The sequence below is a fragment of the Cotesia typhae genome, unplaced genomic scaffold (genome assembly GCF_013202065.1).
Source record: "Cotesia typhae breed Kobodo isofemale line unplaced genomic scaffold, CoteBio_Ctyphae contig_26, whole genome shotgun sequence".
Taxonomy (NCBI): domain Eukaryota; kingdom Metazoa; phylum Arthropoda; class Insecta; order Hymenoptera; family Braconidae; genus Cotesia; species Cotesia typhae.
In genome coordinates, this window is record NW_027423732.1 from 130,241 (window position 1) to 157,069 (window position 26,829).

Sequence of the window (26,829 nt, forward strand, 5' to 3'; positions counted from 1 at the left end):
TCTCTCTCGAATTTACTACAGAGCCTCCTACTATGCAGCGATCACAGGATAAACCTCGACATATAGCGCGTGCTTAATTCTGATGATAAAAAAAAATAATAATTATTATAATATAGCCTTGTAAACACGCGTCTCTTCTACCGAGTTACCGTCAGTGTTTGCTGCGCTGCTCTATAAGAAGGATGTTTTTTATTTATTAAAATATTTATCGCGTAAGTAAAAATTATTTATTTACACACTCGAGTGTTTGAGGAAGCGAGGAAGTGAGTGAATAAAAAAAATTCCCGATAATTTTTTTATAAAAGTCCAAAAATCCCGGAAAATTCAGTGCACTATTTTCAGCAAGTTAATATAGAGCAGTTATTAATTTTTCTTGATTTTCTCGGGATCTAGCAGGGCAAAATGGACATTTAGGGTGTGTTTTGGATAGAAAATTTTCCGGGAAACAATTTTTATTTAAAAAGTTTTCCGATAGCTCTGATAGTTTAGAAGTTATAAGCGGTTAAAAGAAAGATTGTGAATTATAAATTCTATTGTCATTGTAATTGTGTAATTAAAAAAAAAAAAAAATAATAAATAGTTATATTGTGAGTATGAGTCACTCGCTGAGATTCTTATGGTAATCACGACGAGGAAAATGCTCATATTTTATCATAATGTATTAAAATACTTAATTTTCCTCTATTTGTAGGACACGTTGCTGATAACAAAAAAAAGTTAAAATTAATTTAAGAATGGAGACGGATAAAAGCGGATCAGTTGATAAGAAGAGCGATAGCCTGACGATGATTAACTCTGTAATGACGATAATTACACACGCACTACTGGTAATTCCTGCGGCATATATTGTCATAAGTTACTTTGTTCATTATGATTTTTTTTCGTGGCATCCAATTTGTATGGCTCTAGGAGTAAGTTTGATTTTAACAATTAAATAACCGTATCTCCTAAAATATTAAAGATAGCCCTATGGTATACAAACGTTTTTTTTTTTTGTTTTTTTTTTTAGGAAATTTCCTAAGCTACAATTTTGATTTCTTATACTTTTTTTCTAAGATCAATATTTTAGGAGTTATAGCCATTTTTGAAAACGACTACAACAGAATGACTAATATTTACCTTTTCAGGTGGGTTTGCTCCTAATGGAAGGAATTTTCGCAATATCCGGGGAATCAAACCTGACCACGCGCGTAAAGCGCGCCCAGAGAGTGACAATCCACTGGATCCTAGTGACCTCAGGGCTGACATTGATGTTCATCGGCTTAATAATCGCAGTAGTAAACAAAAACCGCCTTAACAAGTTTCACTTCGTGACGACCCACGCGCAGTTGGGCCTCAGCGCTATTGTAATCTCTTTCGTACTCGCCCTGGTCGGCACAGTCGCGTTAAACTCGCGCTGGGTGTACCCCCACGTTCGGCCAGTGGTTATAAAAGTCGCCCACGCATTCGGAGGGATCGCTATGAGCGTCATCTTCGTCGCGACGATCATCAACGGGACTTACAAGCACTCTTTCCCCGGTGGTTATGTCGGCAGGGACATTATATTCGGTTGCTACTTCTTTGGGATGCTACTGCTCCTCTTTAAGCCGATTGTGGGAGCTATTTCGAGGTCGAGAGTCATTCTCAAACCTTCGCAACCTTCCTCGTGATTTTTTTTTTGGAAGAAATTTTTTTTGTATGATTAATTGTTGAAAATTAATGGAGAAATAAATTATTTTTTTTACTAACCATATTACCCCGGGTTGGTTTTTTGGAGGTGGAAGAAGTTGGGAGGATTTAGGGGGACAATCATGTGTAAGAAATGTGATATCTGTAACATTAAGAAAAAATAATGTGTAACATATGAAGAAAATCATAAAAAAATAATGTGAAATTAAGAAAAAATTATATGTAATATATATATATATATATATAATATTTGTAATATAAAAAGAAATTAAGATGTAACATATATAACACAAAAAAAAAAAAAAAATGATAAAACTCACAAGAGTAAAATCAATTTTTTTATTCATTAAAAGTATTCTAACAACAATTACAATCTTAATTACAGTGTGTATATATATATATATATATATATATATATATATATATATATATATATATTCATTTGATAACATTAACTATATATTAATAAATTATATATTTTTACGAGGTCAGGGTTGATTTTCAGGCAATTTTTTAAAACTTATTGATAATAATTGTCAATCGACCAGGTTTGTACTTACAATCTTATTTCTTTGATTCGCGCTTCAATTCACAATAAGCGTTGTAATTATTCGTAATTAAAATAATTCGTAAATTCAGACTCTTCCTACCAACGACCGATAAACTACCGACCGCGGATAAATTCCCTGCAGATGATAATAGTCTCTCGTATCGACCCGCGATAAAATGTTATCTCAAAAAAAATTCTAAAAAAATAATTATTAAAAAAATATTCATCTATCCCTCTCTACAATTATTATCAATTATTGTAATTATTTCTAAACACGTAAAAACATGCACGTCCATTCATAAAAATAATTAATCAATATTTGGACATTAATTACATATATATAAACATTTTTGGTTAAGTATTTGCGTATATATATATATATATATATATATATTTAAAAAAAAAATAATAATTATCATTTGTACAAATGAGCTCGGTCGATAACAAAATTTAAATTTAAATTATTATCATTGTTTTTGAAAACTATTTACAGTCGATCGGCGTAAGCGAGGCGTCGAGACACAATATTGACATGAGATACAACCTCTCCGTGAGATGAACAAACAGTGACAACTAGCGCTAGCTTTTATAATCAATTGATCAATTTTTTAGTTTCTAATGAGCAAAATACACGGACATTTACTTACGTTAAGGGAGATTACATTTTTACCAGGGGGTCGATAACTCACTACATTACCGACGTTAGACTTGCTGGGAGGTTATCAGGTCGACCTTGCTGGAGTTTTTGAGGATCGACGGCCCCGGGAGCTTTTGCGAGGGCTGGATCACTGGCTGCCCGTTCACCAGGATTATCGTGTCGCGCACTGATTCGTAGCCGTGTTGTCCTGCAAGGAGAAATATTTTAAAATATTATACTATCGTTCTATTACTAATATTTTAAGAAATCCAATTTACCTAACGAGTTTGGGTTAGTCAGAGTCCTAGAAGGCGTAACAGAATTCTGCGAAGCCGGTTTCCAATCCGCAGTCGGTTGTAACAGAATCCTCGCCCTTTCCCAGACACTCCTTCCATTTCCTCTAACAGTTTCCGAGCTAGTTGATGTTCTCGGATCGTCAAAATCATCGTCATCGTCATACGGGCGTCTCGTGGGCTTGCGGAGTTGAAACTACGCAACAAAAATTTTCAAAATTATCATCAGTCGGTAACAAAAATTCACAAAATGTTTACTAACCAATGCCAGCACAATGATTACGCAAACCGGGTAGAGCCCAACCAACCACCCAACAGCATCAGCCCATTTAGGGTAAACATAAGCTCCGTAGGTAACTGGCTCATACTCGACCCAATTGAAGAACAAGATAAAGAAGAGTGCAGCAGGGGTCACCACTTTCCACATCCACTTCCAGAAAAACTTCCAGCATTTACTTCTGGGGCCGATCATCAACTGGACGTCATCCAGAAAACGGTCTGCTCCGTATACCCAGGCTACTAGGATACACTCGGTGATTGCTATCAGGAGCACAGACCAGTTTGCTGCGTACTTGTCCATTAGTTGGAGCCAGTACATTCCTGCCTGTTGATCATTTGGTATCATTGTTGGTGATTTTAGTGATCCAAGTGAACAATGATGATCAACACAAACAATGGTGATTAAAATAAACAATATTGATCAATATGAACAACAATGATGATCAATATGATTAATGGTTATTACGATAATTTGAACAAAAATAAAATCTACTTACATTAGTAGTAAAAATAATTCCTCCAGCATACCCAAAAACAGACACACCAAGAACAACCCAGACCTTGAAATTCCTAAGTGCTGGTATTCCGTCCAAGATGGCAGTAGTAACAGTCTCCATCAGTGCAAATTGGGAATCCAGTCCCAGGGTCAGCAGCATCACGAAGAACAGCAGTGACCAGATCGGAGCAATTGGCAGTCGCGCTACAACCTGGTACAATTTTTAATATATATATATATATATATATATATATATATATATATATATATATATATATATATATATATATATATATACACAAACAGTCATTAATCAATTAACCATCAAATATACTTACCTCTGGATAGACAATGAATGCAAGTCCAGCACCCTGGTCAACCACCGACGCAACTGGAACGTTCAATTCATGTGCCAGGAACCCGATCACTGAGAATATGACCAGTCCAGCGAAAAAAGAGGTTCCAATGTTGCTAATAGCGACAATCAGCGAGTCTTTGTAACAGTTGTTGTCGAACTTGTTGTAGGAGCTAAGGGTAATCAGTCCTCCCCAGGCTGGGCTCAGGGCGAAAAAAATCTGGACCGCGGCGTCTCCCCAGACCTTGGCTGTTGCCAGGCGGTTCCAATCTGGAGTCAGGTAGAAGAGGATTCCTTCGTTTGCTCCAGGAAGCATGATTCCTCGGACGAACAGCGCGATCTACGATTTATTATTGTTAATGATGATTAGTAGGTAATTAATGGTGATTAATGGTGACTTACCAAAACCACGTAAGGAAAAAGAGCTGTAAAATAAACGACTTTGCCAGAACTCTGGACACCTTTGCTCAAACACAAAAAAACAATTAACCATGCCAACAATAAGCACGCAGCCATTGGAGCTCTGATTGTTCCTGTGAATTCAATTCCTTCGCTGATTCCAAGAACATTGTTCCTAAAAAATAATTTATTTAATTATTAAGAACTTAAATGTCGATTAATATCGACTTACTCAAAATATTCCTCAGCAGGCGGTCGTCTCAAAGCCGACGTAATATTTTCTACCGTCAAATTCATCGCCGACATCTGCGTGCTGTTCAAGCAATTCCGTTTGTAGTATGTGTTATTATTATTCGCACAGTCCTCGGCCTTGACCGGGTCGATACAGTCCTCTGTGCTCCATTCCGGGGCGCAATCACTCCAGGGAACTTTGCTGCCACCTGAAACATCCACAGTTATCATTTTTTTTTAACCACTTGAATAAAATCACTTAATTACTGTTTATTTTTTGGAATAAGGACATTAAAAAATTTTATTAAACCTAATTAGATGGAAATCAGTCCTTTTTTTGGTCAAGTTCCACCGATGGAACATTTGGAACAAGTCAGGCGCATGCGCAGTACGCTTTTTTTTGTAAAAATAACTTAATTATTGTCTATTTTTTTTTTTTTTTTTTTTTTTTGGAACAAGTACAGACAAAGGTCTAAATAAACCTTATTGGATAATATTTAGTCGTTTTTGTAGCTAAGTTCCACCAATGGAACATTTGGAACGAGTCATACGCATGCGCATTAAAAATTTAATTTTTAATTACCGATAACCGAAGCAAAGATGTAATAGAGCGTCCAGGCGATGATTAGATTGTAATACAGCATGACAATTGAGCTGACTAGGACCATTCCGTAGCCAAGTCCGCGGAGCAGCGGCGAGAACCGCTTGTAGGCAGCGACGGGGCCTAAGCTCGCGTACTGCCCCAGTGACAGTTCCATGAACATCAGAGGGAGCCCTGCGATTATCAGCATCACCGTGAAGGGGATCAGAAAGGCCCCACCTCCGTTCGAGTAACACAAATAAGGGAAGCGCCAGACGTTCCCGAGACCCACGCTGTACCCCAGGAGGGACAGGAGGAAGTCGAATTTTCCGGTCCAGGTGCCGCGTTCTGGATGCTCGTCTTCACCATCTTGGAGCGGCGCTTGGCTATTTGCTACTGAGTATTTGTCGTCGTTCTGTAGTTTGTCTTGTGTTTCCTGGAAAATTCTTACTTAGTTTTTGTTTGTTCGGAAAATTAAAGGAAAATAAAAACTAAAAATAATTTAATGGAAAAATATAAAAAATAAATGTTAATTTGTACTCACATCCCAGCAGTCAAGATAGGGGCGTATTCTCGGCGAAGAGTCCTCCATCTCACCTGACCAACTTCCAAAATATCAACACTTGCAGAGGTTTTCCCCAGCTTTTCTATGATCGGCCATCCTCGACAATTCACTATTCTATAATAACAAAAATAAAAACAAATAAAAAAATTTCCATATCACCGCTAAATTACTCTCCCATCTGCAATACAGTCCAAAAATTTATAATTTTAAATTTAATCCACTTTAACACTATTTACGTAACCCAAACTGTGACGCAATTCCCTTCAAATAATAATAATAATAATAATAATAATAATAATAATAATAATAATAATAATAATAATAATAATAATAATAATATTGGTCGTCGGTTTTAGTTTAGTAGACGCCGGTAATGGGTTTCCTTGACCTAGACATTCATGTCGCTCTTTATGTTTGATTAAAAAAATTTTTTTGTGAAGAAAAATTTTCCAAGTTATCCGAATATTTATCAACTTGATAATTTATAATTTTATAAAGGTAAATTTTTCCTCATTCCAGGTCGGAAAATTCATTGGAAAAATTAAAAGAAAATTAGAAAAGTTTAATTGGGAAAAAATTTTTTGAGGAAAAATTTGTAAAATTAAATGAAAAACTCGGAATATAAATTCGGAACATTTAGCTTAAAAATATGTAGGAAAATTTTTCGGAAAATTTATGTTGGAAAATTGTAAAATTCAGAAAATATCTTGAGGAAAATTAAAAGAAAATTACCTTAAAAATTTGTAAAATTAAAAAAACTTTACACTCCGGAAAACTCGGTGAAAAACTCGGAAAATATAAAATTTTTACTCAAAATAATAATGGAGTAACCCACTGTTTGAGCGTGACACAGACATACTGAGGACTGAGGGAAACTGAGAGGTACAAATGAGTCGAGAGTGAGTTTGGTGTTGAGGGTTTAAATCCATTGAGATCGATAGTACTGCTCCTGCGAGGTGCGTCCAACCCTAAACCTGGCACTCTCACCCTTTCAGCCTCCCACCCGCTCGCCCTCGGCCTCCTCATCTGATACGCTATTCATCTTCTCTTTCACCGGGGCTTTAATCATTCCTCCTCAGTGCCCTTGCACTTGGCTCGGGCTCGAGTGCTCTGACGTTATAGCTATAAGTATATTTACGTTTTCGATTTTAGAGAGCTCTGACGGGGCAAATTTTTAGGAGAGGGGGTTTTTCAAAAGGGAATTTTCCGAGGTACAATTTTTTATTCTATAAAAATTTTCCTAAAATCAATTGTTTGGGAAATATAAGCTTTTAAATAATTTTAAAAAGGTGATTTTTCCTAAATATTTAAAAGTTTTACTTTTAATTGAATATAATTTGGAAAATTTTAGAAAAAATTGGTCATCATAGGACTTTTTTAGATAGGAAATTTCCCGGGCTACAATTTTCATCTGATTAAGAATTTCCCAAAAATCAATTGTTTAGGAGTTATAGGACTTTAAACAATGAGAAATCTGAATTTTCCGAAAAAAAATTGTAAAATTGTATTTTCAATTAATTGTATCTCGGAAAATTAAATAGTAAAGTAATTATTTGAGTAGTGAATCAGATAGGTAATTTTCCGGGCTACAATTTTTATCTGATTAAAAATTTTAATAAAATCTATACTTTAGGAGTTACAAGCCTTTAAAAAATTTCCTATAATTTTCTAGTAAATTATGTTTTTTTTTTTTTTTTTTTTTCAAGCTTTTCCGACTCCCCCAGCCTCGCGAAATTTTATTCTCAAGAACTGAATAATACATTTAATATATGCATACTTCAATAAATCTTTAGCAAACTTGCACTGACAATAAATTCATGAATAAAAGCCAGACTAGTACAAAATAATAAAAATTCCGAGGTCGTGAATTTTTTTTATCATTGTTTATTTTTTGAGAAAATAAATTTCCTAAATTAGAAAAAAGAAACGGGATTTCATTCATGAACTCGGTAGTAATTAAAGTGATAGACTGTTGGCGTAGGCAGCGAGTCAATAATTTCCCTCTGTAAATCTTTCGAGTTGTTTTGTTTGTTTTCTGCCCGCTGATGGCGACATCTTTAATGACGCGGAGGAGGTAAAGTGTTAATGAGTGATTAGTTGTTGATCAATGAGATCTTCAGGAGCTGGAAGTCGGAAAATTGGAAGGAAATTGAGGAAAATTATAGGAAATTTGGCTTTGAAAAGAATTTGGAAAAATTTTATTTTTAATTAGCTGTATCTCGGAAAATTGTGATGTAAAGTTGGCAAATGAGTAACGAATTGGATAGAAAATTTTCCGTATTACAATTTTTTATTCTGTAAAAATTTTCCTAAAATCAATTGTTTAGGAGTTATAGAACTTTAAACAATTACAAGCGTAAAGTTTCCTAAAAAATTGGAAAATTGAATTTTCAATTAGTTGTAACTTGGGAAATTTTGAGAAAAATTAGTTGTCATAGGACCTTTCTGATTAGGAAATTTTCCGGGCTACAATTTTTGTCTGAATAAATATTTCCTAAAGTCAATAGTTTACAAGATATTATTAGGCTTTAAAGGTTAATCGGATAAATTCTGAATATTTCAAATTTCCCGCTAAATTTTAAATTTTATTTTTTGCCACTCGGCGGCGCCACTTTCGACAAATTTCAGAGAATAATAATGACAAAATTCTTGAAAATAAAAAAATATAAGATAACAGTATGACTAAAATAAACAGCTGTTTATAACATATAACCATTTGTGTATATTTTTGACTGAAATATGACGCCGTTAAATAAAATTTAAAAATTCAAATTTCATTCTAAATTCTAGTAATTTTTTTTTTTTTTAAATAAAAAAAATAAAATATGAATTATTGGTAAAAATATAAAAATATATATATATATATATATAAATTGTTGACTGTTGATAAATTTAAAGTTAAAAAAAAAAAAAAAAACGTAAGTGTTATTAATTATTATTTTTATAAAATTAATTTATATTATTTCTTTTTAAGAGTCATGTAAAATTTTTTTTTTCTATAAAAAATTGAGAATTTTTTTAGGAGAAAAATTGGAACAAAGAAAACTATTTTTTTTAATTGAAGGAAATTGTTAATATTATTTTATTATTATTATAATTATTATATCTCCTAAGATATTGAAAATGGGCCTATAAAATAGTAACGTTTTTTGTTGGAAATTTCCTAAGCTACAATTTTTATCTCTTATAAATTTTTCCTAAACTCAATATTTTAGGAATTATAGCCATTTATATAATCATTAAAAAAATGTATTATCCTTTAAATTCTATTATTATTATTTCTATTAATAATAAATATGACTTCAGCAGCAATAATAAAAAAAAATAATGGAAGTGAATCCTTGATAGTTCATAAAAGGACAAACCAAGGATTCACCAAAGACAAAACAAATAAAAAATACACACAAAGGTCAACTTTTGTCCTTACTCTCATAAAAGAGCAACAAAAATTATTAAAAACTTTATTGTGTACTTTTCTTTTGACCGATAAACACCTTCTAATTATTTTTGTATTAATTAATTGTATTTTGTCTGCTTTCAGTGATAAACTGTATTTAATTTTTTTATAAAATGGAGGAAAATAAAAATATTAATCCAAGTGTTTCAATTAAATCTGACGACAAAGAAAGGTAATTTATTTTTAAAATTAATATTGTGGCTAAATAAATAAAAATATAAAAAAAAATTTTCAAACAAAAATTTTAGAAAATTTTCTTCTTTAAAAAAAAGTATTCTTTATAAAATTTTTTTTATTTTTAATATTTTAGCCAGAATTTAAATTTTAAACAAAATATTTTCCAGACAATGGGCCGCGAATTTTTTAACAGGAGCTTCTCCGCCAAAATTCGTGTCTCTGGACGAAATAATTAACGCGGCAAACGGAATGACCAATATGGCACTGGCTCACGAGATAGCTGTTGACAAGAACTTCAAGCTGGACGCCGCGGTGCTGGAGAACAACTTGGACGAAAGCGAGGAAACTGAAGGAGAAGCTGACGAGGAGGTAGTTAAGACGAAGAAGCTTCAAAAAAAGGTCAAGGAGATAATGCACAATGCCTTCTGGTACTTACTCAAGCAGCAGCTGAACGAGGATCCTCCAAACTACAGCCAGGCGTTGGTACTTTTGAGGGAAATCCGCGAGGTTAAAAAATTTTTTTATTTTACGTTATATAACTTACTATATCTCCTAAGATATTGAAAATAGGCCTAAAAAGTAGGAGTGCTTTGGATAGGAAATTTCCTAAGCTACAATTTTTTCTAAAGTCAATATTTTAGGAGTTATGGCCATTTTTATAGTGCCTAAGTTAATATCCAAGTTTAAAAATTCCAGACATTAGAAGACTTAGTGTTGCCCCACCACAAGAAAATCCGAGAAAACCTCCGAGAAATCCTGGACATCGACCTAATCAAACAGCAAGCTGAGAAGGGAGTCCTGAATTTCACACACTACTCCCACTACGTGCTGAATTTAATGAGCAAGATCTGCGCGCCGGTCCGCGATGACAAGATCCGGGAGCTCCTAGAGTGTTCGGACATCGTCGACACTTTCAAAGGCATCATGGAGACCCTGCAGCTTATGAAGTTGGACCTCGCGAACTTCACAATTACAATGATGCGCCCGAACATCGTCGCCTCGAGCATCGAGTACGAGAAAAAAAAATTCGCCCAGTTCCTGGAGATCCAAACCGACGGCCTCCAGTTTACTAGGCGCTGGCTCTTAAAGCACCTAGATGACAAGAAGGTCGCTGATGCCAGTGATGACAATGCTGTCAAGCAAGTCACTCACTATTTGCTCGCTGAAGCGTACTTGAATCTGCTCAATTGGAACTCTTCTCCTGAAGCTGAGGTAAGAATTTAAATTCTGGCTTTAAAAAATTTATAATGATAGTTTTTTTTTTATTCCTAGACTCTGATGCTTGATCAAGGAAGACTTTTGGAACTAAGGGATAAAATAAATAGACTGGCAATAATAGGATCGATTCTCCTAATCTGCGGGAGCATTGTTGGAGGATTGATGCAAGGCGTCGAGAAATTTAAAAAAAATATCAAAGGACACTTGGATATTATTTTAGACACCGTTCACTCTAATGAGTAAAAATTAATTTATAAATTTATTAATTCTAAGACTAAGACTGAAAAAAAAAAAAAAAAAAAAAAAAAAATTTCACGAGCTTAGACGGAAAAAACAAGATGACACTGAATATCATCCCAAATTATACTCAGTGATATCTGGATTATACTCATTATAATCTGGATTATACTGGCTATTATCTGAATTTTTTTTTTTTTTTTTTACTCAATATAATCTAGGATACACTCAATATATCCAGTGTAATCTTACCGTGTACTTATTTTTTTTCAGACAATTAGAAAAAATAATGCCGAATGTGGTAGTCCAGATAAAAAAAGACGTAAATGATATCCTAAAAGAAATTTACAGTAAGGAGCTAGATAAAGAAACTGATGAGATTTTAGAACGGCAGATTTTGGAACTAATTAATGAAGATCACAAAATCCGAACGTTAGTCAGTAAGTTTCAAATTTTTTTAATAAAATTCAATAGTTTTTGTGGCCAAGTTCCACGAGTGGAACATTTGGAACAAGTCAGGCGTATGCGCAGTACATTTTAAGAAAATTTTAATTTCAAAATTGTAGACTTACGGATCCGTCAATTCCTCGAGAAAATAATCTTAACTCAAAATGGCGTACCGACCCAAGTTCCCCCCGGACTGTCTTCCTTACAAGAAGAACTCGCGTCTGTAGCCGCGAGGTTCTTTATAATTGTCGCTCACAACCGAAGCGTCTTTGGGGAGTACTACCAGGATATTGTCGCTACGGAAATTTCAAGGAGGAAGGATTCTTTAGGATCTATGAATCATGACAACGCTGTCATGGACGCCTAGGTCCAGACAACGATAAGTAACTTATAAATATATATATATATATATATATATATATGAATATGAATTATTATAAATATATAACCTTTTATTCGACATTTTGAATGAAAATTTAATTTTACAAAAACAATTCTTATTTAATCTGTTATCCAAGTCCTTAAGTCCGTTTCCCTTTACACTAGAATCACTAAAAAAAATTTTACCGACTTTCAAAATTTTATTAAAAAAATTTAATTATGAATAATTTTCATTAAAATTCTATATCATAAATTTTGTTACCGACCATCGATTCTAAAATGTCATCAACACTCGAACCTACTTTACCGGTTGTCACTTCATCCTATCCCCACTATTTACACTTCAAAATATTCTCACTTATAACTTTATTAACAATCGAAACAATCACATACCCTTTCTCCAACAAAATTTTTCAAACTCCCCGACATGCTGCTTTTTCAAAAAAGTCCTGAACCCCACAATCAGCTCCTTCATTCCCTCCATAAACAGCATCTCCAAGGTCTTAATCAACTCGTTAAAATCCCCTTCTGCTCGATAACTCTCGATCATCTTCGCAAAGACTTTAAAATTCTCCTTACTCAGCTCCTTTTTGACACTTTTAAGGTACTTCTGCCCCACCATTTTTTTATCATCTTCTTTACCAACTGTTTTATCATCACCATCTTTATAATTAACCTCAAGCTTTTGAATCTTGATCTTCCGCTTCTTAACAACACTCTCCCCCTCTTCTTTAGTGCTCTCCCAAGTCCTAGCGCTCCACTGACCTTGAACCTTGCTGGTAACAAAATTTACTGACCCTTCAGTTTCTTTCTTGGCTTCTTTTTTATAAACTTCAAGATCCAATTCCTTTTCTAGCACTGAACCCTCATCTTGTCGACTTTTAATAACATTCTTACCGACTGTCGATGAAATCACTGTCGGTAACTCTCTAATATTTCTTTTACAGTCTTTAACATTCTTAAAAAAATCCCTGAGCTCTCGAGTAACGCTTCCAAAATTCTGATAATTTTTTAAATAAGGCTTCAGCCATTTAGACAAGTGTTCTTTAAACTGAGGACTGTTAAACCTTGTATCACAGAGAATAATAGCACCGTAGTCCCCAATGTGCCTGATGATCCTCCCAATAGCCTGATTTACCGCCCGGGAGGCTTCTAATTGGTACCACTGTCCGCCGGTAAGTCCGTCTTTGTTTTTCTTCCTTACCTCATCGAGATAACGCTGCTTTAACAAAATCCTGGGGTCCATTATCGGCGGATAGGGAAGTCCAGTGACTAAAACAGCTCTTCCGTAGTCGTCAGAGAAATCCAGACCCTCGCTGACCTTGCCTCTGCAGACGGCCAAGAAGATGGCGCCACGAGATTCGGGAGCTTTGATTTTCTCATAGAACTCAGAGATGACCGCGTTGAAGGTGTCCTTGCCTTGCGGCTCGATGAACACTGGTTTTTTGGAGATTAAGCTGCTCCAGAGCCCGGCTTGTTGCCAGTCGTCGACGCACTTTTTCATTATTGGGTACGACGGGAAGAACACCAGTAGCCCGTCGGGGATCAGGTTGCTGAAGTTCAGGATTGTTCTTCCCAAGCTGGAGATGTACTTCGGATCGTTCCGCGTGTTGAAGGACGAGTTCAGCACCTGCCCATCCGGGCCAGTACCCAGGACTCCGATCGAGATCTGCTTCGCCGGGATGATGTGCGGGTTCTCCAGGACAACATCTATCGGGATTCCCAGCTCAGTGATGAACGGCTTCAGCGGGGATAGTGTCCCGCTGGTTAGGATGATCGAGTGCGCGCCTAATTCCAGCAGCTGACGCATTCCGAACCCTGGGCTGAAACACCAGTAGCTGATCAACTTCCCCGAGGAGTTTACTTTGGAAGATGTCCAAGAGTCTTTTTTTGGCTTTGGCTCGCTGGTTACGAAGATACGGTAGCATTCTTTCACTCGTTCGCGATGAAGACCTAGGTGAGGGTAAATTTGTCAGTTTTCAAAATTTTTTAAGAACGTTTCTAAGAACGTTCTATAGAATTTTATCGAGTAAAAATAAAACTTACCAGGTGGCAGCGAGCTAGTAAAGACGGTCCGAACAAAATCAGCAAACTTCTGGAGCGCCCTTCCAGTCCTGGCAAAAGGACTAGTAGAAGTAGTAGCCAACCAGAGGACAACCTTATCAAGTTTTTCAGCGACCTGAAGATGATTCCCAACGAGCTGAGCACTCTCTAGTAGTTCAAAAATAAACGACCCGGGATAAGTGTCTCCCTTCTCATCCTTAATCACCAGCTGATCCACGGCGGCTTCCAGTTCCAGAAAAATGCTCTTGAGAGTGCAGAGGTCATCTGGAGTGAAATCTTTGGCGTCTTTTTCTAGCTCGAAGCCTCCGCCGACCTCCAGGTCTTCTTCCAGGAGGCGTTTCATCACGGCGGTGACTTCGTCGATGCAGAGGGCGATGTCGGTGCTGGAGATCTGGAGCGAGGCGGACTCCTCGCAGGTTTTTTCAACGTTGTGGGCTTCGTCGAGGAGGATCACGTGGCTCTGGAGGTCAATGCCTTGAGACCGGCGGGTCTTGGGATCTAGGAGATAGTTGTAAGGCATGAAGGTGATATCCGCCGACTGCTTTAACTCCTTGGCCATGAAATAGGGGCAGCACTTGTGCTTGGTGCCGTTCTTCACCAGGTCCTCGATGTCGCAGATGGTGTCTTTGAACACAGCCTCCTCTTTCTTGGTCTCGACGTTGTTGTAGTACATGCAGGACCTCGTCCGCACCTTCGACTGGCACAAATGGATCTTGTCCGCTGAATTGGACTCCTTCGAGATCTCCGGATGGATGCACAGCTGGTCTCTCGACCCGATCACCGCGACCTTCAGGTGCTTGAAGTTCGTCCGCTTTAACTCCCCCATTACTTGAGTTAATTGCGAGTGCGTCCGCGAGGCGTAGATTATCTTCGGCTGCGACCACCCAAACGCTGCTGGACTCTGACTTGGAGACGGCTCCGAGTCCACTCCGCCGCCGCTCGCCATTTGCAGGTCTTTTTTTAGACGCTTGAAAAAATCTCCGCCAAAGTCTGGAGAGTCTATCGCTCCGACTAAGGACTGGGCTTGAAGATGCGCTTTCCGCGCTGACAGCCAGCTTAAGGAGGAACATAACAAGCATAGTGTCTTTCCTGTGCCTAAAATTAGAAATAAAAAAATTTTTTTGTTATAATTTTATTTTAAAAAAAAAAAAAAAAAAAAAAAAAAAAATTCTAAAAATTTTTAAATGTCATAATTAAATTTTTTTTTTTTTTTTTTTTTTTTTCATTACCTGTCGGTGATTCAAGGACTCCATGTTTTTTATTTTGTAAACATTCTATTACTTTAGACATATAAACTTTCTGCACTTCATAAGGCTCAAATGGAAAATTTACAATTATATTATTTAATGTAATATCCGGCATTTTGACAATATTCTGAAATTATAAATTAAAAAGAAATTTTTTACTACAAAAAAATCCATCAATTTATTATTTAAAAAATTAATTAACTCATCTTTAAAAATTTTTACTTACAATAAATTAATAATTATAACCTTAAAAAATGTTTCAAGCTCACTTCGCTTTTTTGGCGGCTTTTTTTCTACAATTCCTGCAAAAATAATTAATTAAATCACTAAAAATACTTGCTACAACAATTGTTTACCTCCTCTGACATCTTTATGTCTCGTTATCCGGTAGAAGAATTTTTGTGACCTGCGCATGCGTAAAGATTCTACGCAAGCGCAGAGCGCAGAAGCTTCGCGCTTGCGCGTGAGCTTAAAGTGCGGTAAAATTTGAATTTTAAACAAAAATTCTTAAAAAAAAGTAAATTAATTAAAAAATAATTAATTAAATTATGTATTTAATTAATTAATACAATTTATTTAATATAATTAATAGTGATAAATTGTTTTTTTAATTAAAATATTTAGTTACAATTTTTTTCACGGCGCTTTTGTCGCTGTCAAATGTTAGAAAATTATTATTATTGTTATTGTCACAAATATAACCTCGAATTAAAGAACGTAAGTAAATATTTGTAATAAAATGTAATTAATTAATATAATTAGTTAAAATTATTATTTTAAAAATAGAAAAAATGTCGCTGACAGTCCAGCAAATAATTTGCGACGCAAAAAAATTAGTCGGAAGAATTTCTGACCATGAAAACACAGCTGACAATTTAATAACAGAGATCCAGAGTGTGTGCAATCAAATTGACAATATGAAGCAGTACCAGGAAGAGATCGAGGTGCTGAACAACGAAGCAAAGCAGCAGCCAAGAGACGCTTTAATCGCGGGGATCCAGCAGGAGACTAAGCACCTCCGAGAGCTCAAAGCGGAGAACAGAGAGCTCAGAAACGCTTTGGAGGAACATCAAAATACTATCGAGCTGATTATGTCAAAGTATCGCCAGCACACTGCGTCTCTAATCAAGTCTAATAAAATTAATTTGTCTTCTATTTATAATGCGAGATACGCTAATGTAAGTTTTTTTTTTTTTTTTTTTTTTTTTTTTTTTTTTAATTTTGCAAGCTTGTAACCACTGGAATTTTTTAATTAATTAATTTTAAAAAATTTTGCTTATTCTTTTAACAATATAAATTATTTTTCAGATAATTACCAACCAGGCAGAAAAAATAAACGAAATGGCTGCAGTAATGCGAGTAGCGGCTAATCTGGACGAAGAATGCGAGCTCAAGTACAAAGAAAATCTCTCTAAATTAAAAGTAGAGAATAATGTACTTCGCGAATTGGTTAACATCGCTAATAGCTACGGTTCTTTGGACAGCAGTAGTACCACCGCGAGTAGTAGCACCGTGATTCAGGACAATAAAACTGTCCAGACTGATACTAATGATAATAAGAAGGTGTAATTTTTTTATTTTATTTTATTTAAAAATTTTCGGTAAAGTTTTTTTTTTTTTTCTCATATTAATATTAATGATAATTTATAAGAGTGTACTTGTAGCTTAATATATATTTGTTACCGTCACAATAAATTTTTTTCGATAGAAAAATATTTTTTTTATAACAATTTTAAACTCTGTTTGTTTTTTAAAAGTTTAAAAAAATTCGAGGAGTTTGAAAGTTGAAATTTTAATTTCAATTAAAAAAAAAATTTTTTTTTAAATCTAATTTTGAAAAAATTTCAATTATTTTTTAATTTTTAAAAAATTTAATTTCCTACAAAAAAGGTTCTTATCCGCAAATTAATTGGAGCAGCCTTTTCAAAGTTCCAGGAAAAAAAAAAGAAACTCGACGATTTATATGTAAGAAAAATATATTTCCTGATAAAAATTATTCGCACAGCATTACAGCTTAGTCTTCGATTAACTTCCGATGAACATCACTGAGAGCCTTGAAGTATTTGACAGTCTTAACGCGAAGCTCTAGCGTGGCGTCCTCGTCGCAGATAAAGAGCGCGTGGGGATGTTGCTGGAAGGCAGAGACGGTCCACATGTGGTTGATGCCCTCCTCGATGGCCTTGTAAAGGGCGAAGGCTTTATGGGACCCGGTGATGAGGATCATGACCTCCTTGGCGTCCATGACAGTGCCGACTCCGACAGTGAGCGCCTGCTTGGGGACCTTCTCGATGTCGTTATCGAAGAACCGCTTGTTCGCCTCGAGCGTGTCCTGAGCCAGGGACTTTACTCGGGTGCGAGAGGCCAGCGACGAGCCGGGCTCGTTGAACGCGATGTGCCCGTCCGGGCCGATTCCTCCGATAAAGAGGTCCACGCCTCCCGCCTCCAGGATCTTCTGCTCGAAGTTCCGGCACTCCAGCTCCAAGTCCGCGGCGTTGCCGTCAAGGATGTGCGCGTTTGAAGGCTCGATGTCGATGTGCTTGAAGAAGTTGTGGTACATGTAGTAGTGATAAGACTCCGAGTGGCTGCTTGGGAGGTTCACGTACTCGTCCATGTTGAAGGTCTTCACGTATTTAAACGACAGCTTGCCTTTCTTGTAGAACTCGATTAATTTTTTATACATCCCTAAAGGAGTTCCTCCTGGAATTTAATATTTAATTAATTAATTTTTTTTAATTGAAAATTTTGAACCAAAAATTTTAAAAAAATTTTTTTATAAAGATTTTTACCTGTAGGCAAGCCAAGGACGAAGTACTTGTTCTCATTCGGCTGGAAGTCGTGGATACGCTTCATCACGTATTTCGCGGACCACTCTGACACGTAGTCGACTGTGTCGCAAATTACTAGACGCATTTTTCCTAAAAAAAATTATAATTATATAGGAAATTTTATCAGCTACAAAAAAGGTCCTTATCCGCGAATTAATTAGACCAGTAGTTTCAAAGTTACAAAAACCGCAAATTAAAAAATTTCAATAAAAAAAAAAAAAAATTTTTTTTTTAAGATCATATAAGAAATTTTATGGGCTACAAAAAAGGTTTTTATCCGCGAATTGATTAAACTAGCCGTTTAGGAGTAACAAGGCAGTTCAGAAAAAAATTTTGGAATTAAAAAAAATTTTATTCGAGAATCTTTTAAAAAATTTAATTCTGAATAAAAGAGATCGAACTTTTTCAAAAATAAATTAAAAATTTTTACATAATTTTTTATAATTAAATTTAACACTTTATCCTAAAAATTTTTAAAATTCAAGGGAAATTATAAAATTCCAGGATATATGATTCACTTGGTGATTTTCCACAAAAGAATGGTGTATTGTTTATAACAAAAATAATTTACTGAAGAATTTATCACGACCTTATTAATATTCTGCAGCTCTTACTTGATAACTTTGATAAACAAAATCAGAAGCCGCCCGGTTGATAAAACCCTCCTACATATATCTAACTACAATAATAATAATAATAATAATAATAATAACACAGTTTAATTATTATCCCCTTCAAAATATATCTAATTACATAAAAACTCTAAATTGGTGTCAACAAGATCGCCCAAAAAAACTAAAAAAAAAACAAATGGCGGGCGGTAGGAGGAGTGGGAGTGGGTCGGAATTTTTGAAATTTTCTTTGAAATTCTCAAAGAGGGAAACTTGACAAATGTAAATATAATTTTTTTTTTTTTTTCTAATAATTGTTTATAATTAATATAAAAATCAATTTTTTTAAAATTGTACTGTCGGTATGTAACCACGGCAAAATGGCGGTGAGAATTAAAATGGCGCGCTTAAGCGCGGGAAATTTAAAAATTTTAAATCAAGATTTCGACACCTGGTGAATTGGCTATAATTAGATTAATAGTTTTTATAGATAAAATATTAATCGAATTTATTTTAGTTGATAGTTGAGTCAGCGATAGACAAAATGGACGACAGAAGAAAATATTTCATTTTTTTATTCACGACTTTGGTAACTTTGATTGCGATTGGGTCCATATCTTACCTCCTGCTTAATTACGTCGCAACTGTTGATGTGATGGTTGCGAGGCTTGTAGAGTCTAAGAAATTTCAGGGTAGGTAGAAAAAAAAATTTTTTTTATTTTTTTATTTTACTAGCCTGCAACTTGAGAATGGTTGGTTAAATCAATTCGCGGATAAGGACTTTTTATCTTCTAAATTTTATGATCTACACATTTCATATTTTTAATTATTAAAAAAAAAAATTATTTTTTTATTTAATGGTTTTTTTTTTTTTTTTTTTTCCCCAGAAACTTATGATGAACGTAGCAGAAAGTGGGTCAGCGAGAGCAACGTTAATTTTTATCACAAAAAATGAAAATATTTAAAAAAAAAATATTTTGATCATCTCGATGTAATTTAAAAATAAAATTTATTCAAAAATGGAGCTGTTGAATTTTTTTTAACAATTTTCATTCAATACTCTTGTAGGAAATTAAATTGCTCTACAAAAAAAAATTCTCTCACGCTACACCAAACATTCTAAAATCATAAAAAATAAATAATATTAATAGCGATAATTTTTATTACTCAATAGAACCTTACAAATAATAACTTTAAGGCAAATAACAAACATTTACTGTAAAAAGATTAACAATCAATTAGTTTATAATTAATTACAGGATTAATTAATTTATCATTAAAAATAACGATCCTGTAGTGAATTTACTGCAGCATTTGCCAGTGAACTAATTTTTCCAGCAACTTTATTCACACCTTGACGCACTGACTCGCGAACATCCTCAAGATCGACGGAGCCGGTTCTTGCGGCGATGCTGCTCATCGAAAGTGACCCCGGCGAGTACGAGCCAGTCGGAGAAGTTTGATTGCTCCCAAAGTAATCGGAAGATGAGATCGACGAGGAGCCCTCGAATCTTCTTAAATTGCTTTTGCGTTCCCACTGTAATAATTTTATCAAAATTTAACCCCTGAATTCTTACTCTTGATGAAATTCCGCGTAAAATAAGTACCCACAAGCCTATGTGTGTTTTGTGTGTCTTGAGTGTGTCTTGTGTGCGTCGTGTGCGTCGTGTGTGTGCTCCAGGGTCGGTTTCAGGCTTGTGGGTACTCATTTTACGCGTCTCGCGGCCCCGGATACGATTCCGAGGGTCGCGTTAAAAAAATATGTAATTTGAAAAATTTAGAAAACAATTACCGCATCGTCGTTGTTCCCATCGCGGAAATATTGGTCGGAACTGATCGCCTTGGCTTCCCCGAATTTTCTTTGGGCTTCTCCGTCCCCGCTGGCCAAGTGCTTGACCTCTGGCTTGATCCTCGGGCCTCTCTTCGGCGGCTCAGGCTCGCTGATCACAACGACCTCCTCGGTCGACTTGTAGGAAGACTTTGAGGAGTACGGTGTACTTATCGCCGAAAAAAAATCGTCTAAATCGTTGACGATCCTCACGGAGGGCGCTTCTGTCTCTGACTCGTCTCTTAAAGAGAACTTGGACTCTTTGCGAGTGTTTGTTGACTCTTGGGTGATAACTTTCATGTCGCTGAACGCAGAGTGACTCGCTCCGCTAATATATAAATAATCTTATTTATTTAATTTATTAATTTTTCTTTAAAAAAAAAAAAAATCTATGCACCTGCGCGAGCCAAATCCCATCCCAAGGCGCTCCGCCTGGCTGGCCTTCTTGGGGTCCATTTTCTTAGTACGCTCGTTGACGAGCTTCGCCTGTTCCGTAAGATTCTGCTCCATCTTGTAAGCCAGCCGGCTGTTAGCTTCTGATTGGTCCTCTTCTGTCTCCGGTTCTTTAATAACAGCCGCCTGGGATTCCGCGACTGACTTTTCGAGCTCGTCAAAGTTCGTCGTCACTCTCTGAGCTCCCATTCCTCCGGCTTTCTTTCCTAACTGTTAAAAAATTATTAATTAATAATTAAAAAATTAAATAAAAATTTTTCAATCAAAAAAATTTACCCCAGGTCTTTTCTGCTGAACTTTCCGTCCTCCGATAGTCGATTTAAAATTACCACCTCCAGATCCTTCCGATAATTTAACCGTAGGCCCCAAAGAATTAATCAGTAAATCAACATCTTTGTCCTTGTTCTTCTCTTTCGCCCTCTCTATCGTAGGAGCCGCCATTTTGAGGCTGAGAGCCGCCATCTTGTTAAGCTCTTCGAAAGACTCGTGCTCGGTGAAAAAATCAACCTCTTCTTTGTCTTTTTCTTGGCATTTATTCGACTCGCTTTCATCAATGTGTAGCTAAAATTAATTAATTTATTATTTTTTTTGATTAAAAAAATTTTTTAATTTTAGTCGATAAAAATAATTTATTATTTTTTTTTATTTTTAATTATTAGTCAAGTAAAAAATATATTATTAATTTTTTTTTTTTTTTTTGTTAATTAATTTAACACACACTCAACATTTTTTTCTCACCATTTTAATGTCATACGCTGTAATTATTACCTACAATTTAAAGTTTAAATATATATTTTGTAGATATAAATAAATATATTTATATTAAAAAACAATTTTTTTGAGATTTTAGGAAGGTAATTTTTTAATAAAATGTGGAAAATAATTATTATTATTAATTATTACCTTGGTACCGTAACGTTTCATTGCTTGATTGGAAGCTTGAGCAAGTTTTTCCCGGTACTGCATCGCGGTACGAGATTTGTATTTTTGTTGCGCGTCTGTGCTGGTACAATTGTGAGATGAAAAAAATAATCTCTGAAATTTTTTAATTTTTAAATAATTAATAGGAAAAGATTTATAAATTTCTGAAATTAATTAATAAAACTTACTGCGTGAGCATTTCCTCCCAATTGCATATTCCTCAGCTGCTGCCATGTCCAATTAGTGTCTAATTGAGAGGATCTTACAAATGTTAAATGGACTCCTAAGCTACGGTGAATTGCGGAGCAATCAATGCACAAAAAAACTCCGTACGTGACACTGCACCAAGCTGGATTTTTTGCATTGCAGTCAAAGCATGTCTAAAATTAAAAAAAAAAATAATAATAATAACAATGTTTGTAATTTTATTTTTAGAAATTAAAAATCTGTCAAAATTAAAATTGTAAAAAAATATCTTAACATTTAAAAAAAAAACAATTTTAAATTGTAAAAAAAAAAAAAAATTTCTAAAATTTTGGATCCTTAAACAATTTTAAATAATAAAATAAATTTTTTTTTAAATTAAATTTTGACACAAATTTTGAAGAAACGTCATCCATAACCTGAAACTTATAAAATTAACTTAAAAAAAAAAAAAAAAAAAATAATAATAATAATAATAATAATAATAATAATTTTATAATAAAAAATTACCAACAATTATTTATTTTAACTCAGAAATAATTTTTATGAAAAAACAAACCAACTATTGATTAAAAATTCCGAGATAATTATGTAAATATGTGAGGTGTGTCAGGAGTGTGATCAAAGATGAGGCATGTTGATATTTTAATATTTTCTAGCCACAGTTTTGATAAATTAAATGACTCTTGAAGCGAATCTTGTTAGCAAAATAATTAATTAATAAATTTTTGATGAAAAAACTCACTTTGTTAGAAGAAATAGCACGCAAACGTTTAAAAACTTCCTCAATTTCGGTTTTTGTTGGAGATGATTCTGCCATTTTTAAGAATTTTTGACGTGTAGACGTGTTGTCACTCTGTTCCGAGGTCGCCTTGTTTTTTATCGCTATCACGCATGACAGTTTCCGTTTTCAGAATTATTTAGTGGTGCGCTCTATCGGAGAAAATTATTTTAAAAAAATTGTATTTGTTTTTAATAAAATTTTTATGTCAATTTTTTTTGCCACAATTTATTAAAATTTTTATTTCACTTGATATATTTAATTTTTTATTATTATAATTAATATTAATTATTATTATAAATATTTTAATTGTTTATTATTAATTAAATAAATATGATTTTAATTCATCATAATTTATTCATTTTAAATTTCACGCGCGTTTTTAAATTCAAAACAGTGCTGCTGCGGCAAAAATAAGAAACACTCAAACCCGGCGGCCATCATTGTTTCCATGGCAACGGAAAGCAGTCGGCCATAATTGTTTAATCGCCCCGCCACCTTATTTTAAATATGGCGGCCAAATCAGCTGTGAATTTCTTTGATTTTTTTATATAAAAATGTTAGAGGCAGTAAATAATAATTGTTTAAATTACTAAAGTCAATTTAATAAGCTTTTTTCACAGTTAATTATTGAAATTTAATTGTAAATAAATAATTTAATACTCTTTTATAATTTCCAGAACTTTTAATTTTTTAAAAAGTAAACTAGTCCCGCGCTCTGGTGGAATTTTAAATAACTATTTATTGTAAAGCAGCCAGTTGGCAGGCCCGCGTCATGAAAACATGAAAAAGGAGAAAAAAAATCAACAAATTAAATAAAAAAAATAAAATAATTATTAATTAAGGTTATGTGAGTATTTATAGAAAGTTAAATGACCCAAAAATAACTTTTTTAATCATTATAATATATAAACAAATAAATTGTTTGGAATTCTTCCGGTAAGTTGTCAATTTTTATTATTATTAAAATAATATTTATTTATTTAATAATAAACAATTAAAATATTTATAATAATAATTAATATTAATTATGATAATAAAAAATTAAAAAAATATCAAGTGAAATTAAAATTTTAGTAAATTGTGACAAAAAAAATTGACAAAATTTTATTAAAAAAAAATGCAATTTTTTAAAATAATTTTTTTGTTAAATAAAATTAAAGTGACTTTAATATAAAGTATAAATAAATAATAATAATAATAATAATAATAATAAATTAAATTATTTTAGATTGTTATTTTTGTTAAATAAAACAAAAAATGGGACAAACTTTGAGCGAGCCAGTGACAACAAAACAATCAGCATGTTGCCGGGATGAAAATTACCTGGTGGGTAGCTCAAGCATGCAAGGATGGAGGGTCAAGATGGAGGATTGCCATGTTCATATTTTGTCGCTTCCTGAAGACCCTGGAACTGCTTTTTTTGCCGTCTACGACGGGCATGGAGGTTGTTTTATTAAATTTATTTTAATTTAATTTAAAAAAAATTCTGTATTTTTTTTTTTTTTTGAGCATTATTTAATTTTTTTTTACCTATTTTTTTAGGAGCGACAATGTCCCAGCATGCCGGGAAACATTTGCATGATTACATTGTAAAGACGCCGGAGTACAAACAAGGAAAAATAGTAGAAGCTATGGAACAAGGATTTTTGCAACTGGACGAAGCAATGCAAGCAGACACGGTGTTAAGAGCCGAACGTGCTGGAACTACAGTGATTGCAATTCTTATTAAGGACAATGTACTGTATAGTGTAAGTAATAATTTTTTTTTAATTTTATTTAAGTTTTTATAGTGTAAGCATTTAAAAAAAAAAGCTCATGCGTAAATTTTTTTAGGCAAACGCTGGAGATAGCAGAGCAATAGCCTCCGTTAACGGCTACCTAGTTGAGCTGAGCCGTGACCACAAACCCACATTGGAGGACGAGCGGAAGAGAATCGAAGCCGCGGGTGGTTGGGTCGAATTTAACCGCGTAAATGGTCACCTAGCGCTTTCTCGCGCTCTCGGTGACTTTAAATTCAAGTGGAACAACACTAAGACTGCCGAGGAACAAATAGTTACAGGTACTGTCATTAACTTTCATGAAAAAAAAAATTTTATCATTTAAGAAAATTAATTTTTTTTTCAGCATTTCCTGAAGTACAAAAATTCGAAATAAACAAAGATTGGGAATTTATTGTCCTTGCCTGCGACGGAATTTGGGACGTAATGACCAGTCACGAGGTAGTAGACTTTATCAGGAACTATATAGCGACCCAGTACAGCGTTGACGAGGACTCGCATCCTCGAAGTCGCGATTCTAGCATTGAAGACTACTCGGAGGATTCAGACAAAGGAGGGAAGAAAAATTTAGAAAAAGCAACTGTGGACCCGGAGTTAATTTGCGAGGAGCTGTTGAATCATTGTTTGGCTCCTGACGCACTCATGGGAACTGGGTGCGACAATATGACGGCTATTGTCGTCTGTTTGCTCCATGGAAAGCCTGTTTCTGATTTGATACTTCGCTGTCAGAGGAAAAGTCATGATACGGAAAATTTATTACATATCAATAGGTAACTTTTTTTTATAAAAGTAGCCATAACTTTTAAAATAATGATTTTAGGAAAAATTTATAAGAGATCAAAATTGTAGCTTAGGAAATTTGCTATCCAAAACACTCCTACTTTTTAGGTCTATCTCCAATATTTTAGTAGATATAGTCATTTAAGTGACCATAAATCTTTAAATATTTTTTTTTTTTAGGAAACAATTAAAAAAAAAAAAACGAAATTTTAATTTTTTTATTAATTTTTATTCAGTTATTTATTTTTTTTTTTATCACAATTTGAATTTATTATGATCTAAAAAATAAAATTATCCGGAAAATTTTTCGAACCATCCAATTAACTAAAAAAAAAAAAAAAAAAAAAAGTGTTATTATTATTAATAATTTCTATTAATTTTTTTTTATTAAAAATTTAATACTTACTCCTTTTGAAATAAACAATAATATATCCATGATATATCGAATAGTTGCAGGGAATAGTTCAGCAAAATCTAATTGACGCTTTGTTAAATCTCTTATTTTTTTTTCTTCTCCAGAATTTTCTGATTCTTCTATTTTAATTTCCAGCGCCTGTTTTTTCAAAAAAAAAATTATAATTATAATTTTATTTTAAGAAAAAAAAAAAATATTCAAAAAATTTTTTGATTTTATTTTTAAATAATTAATACTTACATAAACAATTGCACAAAATAAAAAAATAGTCAATAATAAAATAATTGTTAATTTAGCCATTTTTATAAATTTTTTAAATGAAAATTAAACACGAGCTTGTAAGAAAATAAAATTCACTGCAATTATGGTTGGAAGTAATTAGAGGCCGAGGGTTGTACGATGGACTTTGAAAAGAAAAATTATCTTAAAACTCCAGGTATAAATTGTAGTAAAATTTCTCCTTAAAATATTGGAGGCTTCTTAGCTAATTTTACTATACTAAATGCAATAATCATTTTTCAAAATAAAAGCGGCAATATTTTTAAGTAAAAAAAATATTTTTTTTTTTTTTGAGCGATGATATCTCCTAAAATATTAAAATATTAAAATATTAAATCAATATTTTAGGAGATATAGCTAATCTTATAGTACTTAAAAATTATTAGTAACAGTTTTTTTTTTATTAAAATTTTTTTTTCTTTCAGTGAACAAGAAGTAATAAACAATAAAGATGCAGATTAATTTATTCTAAGTATAATGAATGTTAATTAGTATTTATTTGTATTACTACTTAGTTTGTTGGTGCTTGAGAAGAAAAACTGAATTTTATTTATTTACTTTGTGAAATCAAAATTATTGTATTAATTATGTTGATTTTTTTTTTTTTTTTTTTTTTTTTTTTAAATAAACGTATTATTTTTTTCCGAAAATTACCTTTGACTGAAAAAAA

The 26,829-nt window shown here is 33.5% G+C and overlaps 8 protein-coding genes and 1 long non-coding RNA gene across 12 annotated transcripts; 5 read left to right on the forward strand and 4 right to left on the reverse strand.

Annotated features, from left to right (window-relative positions):
• The first annotated feature begins 76 nt into the window (after nucleotides 1–76).
• Nucleotides 77–1,732, forward strand: LOC141525574 (transmembrane reductase CYB561D2). 2 transcript variants are annotated; one of them, XM_074240127.1, is made up of 3 exons: nucleotides 77–212; nucleotides 692–911; nucleotides 1,128–1,732. In XM_074240127.1, exons 2-3 carry the CDS (start codon nucleotides 735–737, stop codon nucleotides 1,647–1,649), a joined length of 699 nt encoding a protein of 232 aa, XP_074096228.1. In that variant the 5' UTR covers nucleotides 77–212; nucleotides 692–734; the 3' UTR covers nucleotides 1,650–1,732. The 2 variants fall into 2 exon arrangements, with proteins under 2 accessions (XP_074096228.1, XP_074096227.1); XM_074240126.1 differs by lacking the exon at nucleotides 77–212 and adding an exon at nucleotides 246–587.
• Nucleotides 1,733–1,881: 149 nt separating this feature from the next.
• LOC141525540 (sodium- and chloride-dependent glycine transporter 1) lies at nucleotides 1,882–6,937 on the reverse strand. The gene is made up of 10 exons (XM_074240081.1): nucleotides 6,786–6,937; nucleotides 6,033–6,167; nucleotides 5,492–5,924; nucleotides 4,910–5,117; nucleotides 4,681–4,852; nucleotides 4,262–4,618; nucleotides 3,925–4,134; nucleotides 3,411–3,752; nucleotides 3,134–3,344; nucleotides 1,882–3,063 (listed from the first exon to the last, which is right to left on the reverse strand). The coding sequence occupies exons 2-10, from the start codon at nucleotides 6,078–6,080 to the stop codon at nucleotides 2,921–2,923; spliced, it is 2,124 nt and encodes a 707-aa protein (XP_074096182.1). The 5' UTR covers nucleotides 6,081–6,167; nucleotides 6,786–6,937; the 3' UTR covers nucleotides 1,882–2,920.
• Nucleotides 6,938–8,794: 1,857 nt separating this feature from the next.
• Nucleotides 8,795–12,049, forward strand: LOC141525551 (T-complex protein 11-like protein 1). The gene is made up of 7 exons (XM_074240096.1): nucleotides 8,795–8,971; nucleotides 9,595–9,682; nucleotides 9,855–10,194; nucleotides 10,384–10,899; nucleotides 10,960–11,144; nucleotides 11,416–11,582; nucleotides 11,709–12,049. The coding sequence occupies exons 2-7, from the start codon at nucleotides 9,624–9,626 to the stop codon at nucleotides 11,954–11,956; spliced, it is 1,515 nt and encodes a 504-aa protein (XP_074096197.1). The 5' UTR covers nucleotides 8,795–8,971; nucleotides 9,595–9,623; the 3' UTR covers nucleotides 11,957–12,049.
• Rtel1 (Regulator of telomere elongation helicase 1) lies at nucleotides 12,021–15,647 on the reverse strand. The gene is made up of 4 exons (XM_074240067.1): nucleotides 15,508–15,647; nucleotides 15,264–15,408; nucleotides 14,017–15,129; nucleotides 12,021–13,923 (listed from the first exon to the last, which is right to left on the reverse strand). The coding sequence occupies exons 2-4, from the start codon at nucleotides 15,394–15,396 to the stop codon at nucleotides 12,356–12,358; spliced, it is 2,814 nt and encodes a 937-aa protein (XP_074096168.1). The 5' UTR covers nucleotides 15,397–15,408; nucleotides 15,508–15,647; the 3' UTR covers nucleotides 12,021–12,355.
• A 273-nt stretch (nucleotides 15,648–15,920) lies between these two features.
• Nucleotides 15,921–16,893, forward strand: LOC141525577 (FGFR1 oncogene partner 2 homolog). Its single transcript, XM_074240130.1, has 3 exons — nucleotides 15,921–15,998; nucleotides 16,068–16,459; nucleotides 16,590–16,893. The coding sequence occupies exons 2-3, from the start codon at nucleotides 16,073–16,075 to the stop codon at nucleotides 16,848–16,850; spliced, it is 648 nt and encodes a 215-aa protein (XP_074096231.1). The 5' UTR covers nucleotides 15,921–15,998; nucleotides 16,068–16,072; the 3' UTR covers nucleotides 16,851–16,893.
• A 346-nt stretch (nucleotides 16,894–17,239) lies between these two features.
• Oscillin (glucosamine-6-phosphate isomerase Oscillin) lies at nucleotides 17,240–18,864 on the reverse strand. 2 transcript variants are annotated; one of them, XM_074240123.1, is made up of 3 exons: nucleotides 18,721–18,864; nucleotides 18,068–18,196; nucleotides 17,240–17,978 (listed from the first exon to the last, which is right to left on the reverse strand). In XM_074240123.1, exons 2-3 carry the CDS (start codon nucleotides 18,189–18,191, stop codon nucleotides 17,296–17,298), a joined length of 807 nt encoding a protein of 268 aa, XP_074096224.1. In that variant the 5' UTR covers nucleotides 18,192–18,196; nucleotides 18,721–18,864; the 3' UTR covers nucleotides 17,240–17,295. The 2 variants fall into 2 exon arrangements, with proteins under 2 accessions (XP_074096224.1, XP_074096225.1); XM_074240124.1 differs by lacking the exon at nucleotides 18,721–18,864 and adding an exon at nucleotides 18,537–18,679.
• On the forward strand, nucleotides 18,862–19,740 carry LOC141525583 (uncharacterized). 2 transcript variants are annotated; one of them, XR_012478862.1, is made up of 3 exons: nucleotides 18,862–18,999; nucleotides 19,235–19,409; nucleotides 19,605–19,740. It is a non-coding gene; the product is annotated as an uncharacterized LOC141525583 (long non-coding RNA). The 2 variants fall into 2 exon arrangements; XR_012478861.1 differs by lacking the exon at nucleotides 18,862–18,999 and adding an exon at nucleotides 19,004–19,171.
• Nucleotides 19,741–19,856: 116 nt separating this feature from the next.
• Nucleotides 19,857–23,023, reverse strand: Arfgap3 (ADP-ribosylation factor GTPase activating protein 3). The gene is made up of 7 exons (XM_074240092.1): nucleotides 22,869–23,023; nucleotides 22,108–22,299; nucleotides 21,902–22,033; nucleotides 21,275–21,559; nucleotides 20,943–21,208; nucleotides 20,510–20,873; nucleotides 19,857–20,254 (listed from the first exon to the last, which is right to left on the reverse strand). The coding sequence occupies exons 1-7, from the start codon at nucleotides 22,941–22,943 to the stop codon at nucleotides 19,994–19,996; spliced, it is 1,575 nt and encodes a 524-aa protein (XP_074096193.1). The 5' UTR covers nucleotides 22,944–23,023; the 3' UTR covers nucleotides 19,857–19,993.
• A 650-nt stretch (nucleotides 23,024–23,673) lies between these two features.
• LOC141525557 (putative protein phosphatase 2C T23F11.1) lies at nucleotides 23,674–26,744 on the forward strand. The gene is made up of 6 exons (XM_074240105.1): nucleotides 23,674–23,843; nucleotides 24,136–24,351; nucleotides 24,450–24,655; nucleotides 24,741–24,966; nucleotides 25,032–25,455; nucleotides 26,585–26,744. Exons 2-6 carry the CDS (start codon nucleotides 24,165–24,167, stop codon nucleotides 26,619–26,621), a joined length of 1,080 nt encoding a protein of 359 aa, XP_074096206.1. The 5' UTR covers nucleotides 23,674–23,843; nucleotides 24,136–24,164; the 3' UTR covers nucleotides 26,622–26,744.
• Nucleotides 26,745–26,829: the final 85 nt, after the last annotated feature.

Excerpts from the sequence above, each read along its gene's own strand:
- LOC141525574 (XM_074240127.1), top strand. The coding sequence starts at position 735 with ATGGAGACGGATAAAAGCGGATCAGTTGATAAGAAGAGCGATAGCCTG. Across the intron at positions 912-1,127 it reads CAATTTGTATGGCTCTAGGA|GTGGGTTTGCTCCTAATGGA; the intron begins GTAAGTTTGATT and ends TTACCTTTTCAG.
- LOC141525577 (XM_074240130.1), top strand. The coding sequence starts at position 16,073 with ATGTCGCTGACAGTCCAGCAAATAATTTGCGACGCAAAAAAATTAGTC. Across the intron at positions 16,460-16,589 it reads ATAATGCGAGATACGCTAAT|ATAATTACCAACCAGGCAGA; the intron begins GTAAGTTTTTTT and ends ATTATTTTTCAG.
- Oscillin (XM_074240123.1), bottom strand. The coding sequence starts at position 18,191 with ATGCGTCTAGTAATTTGCGACACAGTCGACTACGTGTCAGAGTGGTCC. Across the intron at positions 17,979-18,067 it reads CGTCCTTGGCTTGCCTACAG|GAGGAACTCCTTTAGGGATG; the intron begins GTAAAAATCTTT and ends ATTAAATTCCAG.
- LOC141525551 (XM_074240096.1), top strand. The coding sequence starts at position 9,624 with ATGGAGGAAAATAAAAATATTAATCCAAGTGTTTCAATTAAATCTGAC. Across the intron at positions 10,900-10,959 it reads ACTCTTCTCCTGAAGCTGAG|ACTCTGATGCTTGATCAAGG; the intron begins GTAAGAATTTAA and ends TTTTATTCCTAG. Across the intron at positions 11,145-11,415 it reads GACACCGTTCACTCTAATGA|ACAATTAGAAAAAATAATGC; the intron begins GTAAAAATTAAT and ends ATTTTTTTTCAG.
- Arfgap3 (XM_074240092.1), bottom strand. The coding sequence starts at position 22,943 with ATGGCAGAATCATCTCCAACAAAAACCGAAATTGAGGAAGTTTTTAAA. Across the intron at positions 22,034-22,107 it reads TGGGAGGAAATGCTCACGCA|AGATTATTTTTTTCATCTCA; the intron begins GTAAGTTTTATT and ends AAAAAATTTCAG. Across the intron at positions 21,209-21,274 it reads TTCAGCAGAAAAGACCTGGG|TTAGGAAAGAAAGCCGGAGG; the intron begins GTAAATTTTTTT and ends ATTTTTTAACAG.
- Rtel1 (XM_074240067.1), bottom strand. The coding sequence starts at position 15,396 with ATGCCGGATATTACATTAAATAATATAATTGTAAATTTTCCATTTGAG. Across the intron at positions 15,130-15,263 it reads AGTCCTTGAATCACCGACAG|GCACAGGAAAGACACTATGC; the intron begins GTAATGAAAAAA and ends TTCTAATTTTAG. Across the intron at positions 13,924-14,016 it reads TACTAGCTCGCTGCCACCTG|GTCTTCATCGCGAACGAGTG; the intron begins GTAAGTTTTATT and ends ACCCTCACCTAG.
- LOC141525540 (XM_074240081.1), bottom strand. The coding sequence starts at position 6,080 with ATGGAGGACTCTTCGCCGAGAATACGCCCCTATCTTGACTGCTGGGAT. Across the intron at positions 3,345-3,410 it reads TAATCATTGTGCTGGCATTG|TTTCAACTCCGCAAGCCCAC; the intron begins GTTAGTAAACAT and ends TTTGTTGCGTAG. Across the intron at positions 3,064-3,133 it reads GACTAACCCAAACTCGTTAG|GACAACACGGCTACGAATCA; the intron begins GTAAATTGGATT and ends TTCTCCTTGCAG.
- LOC141525557 (XM_074240105.1), top strand. The coding sequence starts at position 24,165 with ATGGGACAAACTTTGAGCGAGCCAGTGACAACAAAACAATCAGCATGT. Across the intron at positions 24,656-24,740 it reads AGGACAATGTACTGTATAGT|GCAAACGCTGGAGATAGCAG; the intron begins GTAAGTAATAAT and ends AAATTTTTTTAG. Across the intron at positions 24,967-25,031 it reads CGAGGAACAAATAGTTACAG|CATTTCCTGAAGTACAAAAA; the intron begins GTACTGTCATTA and ends TTTTTTTTTCAG.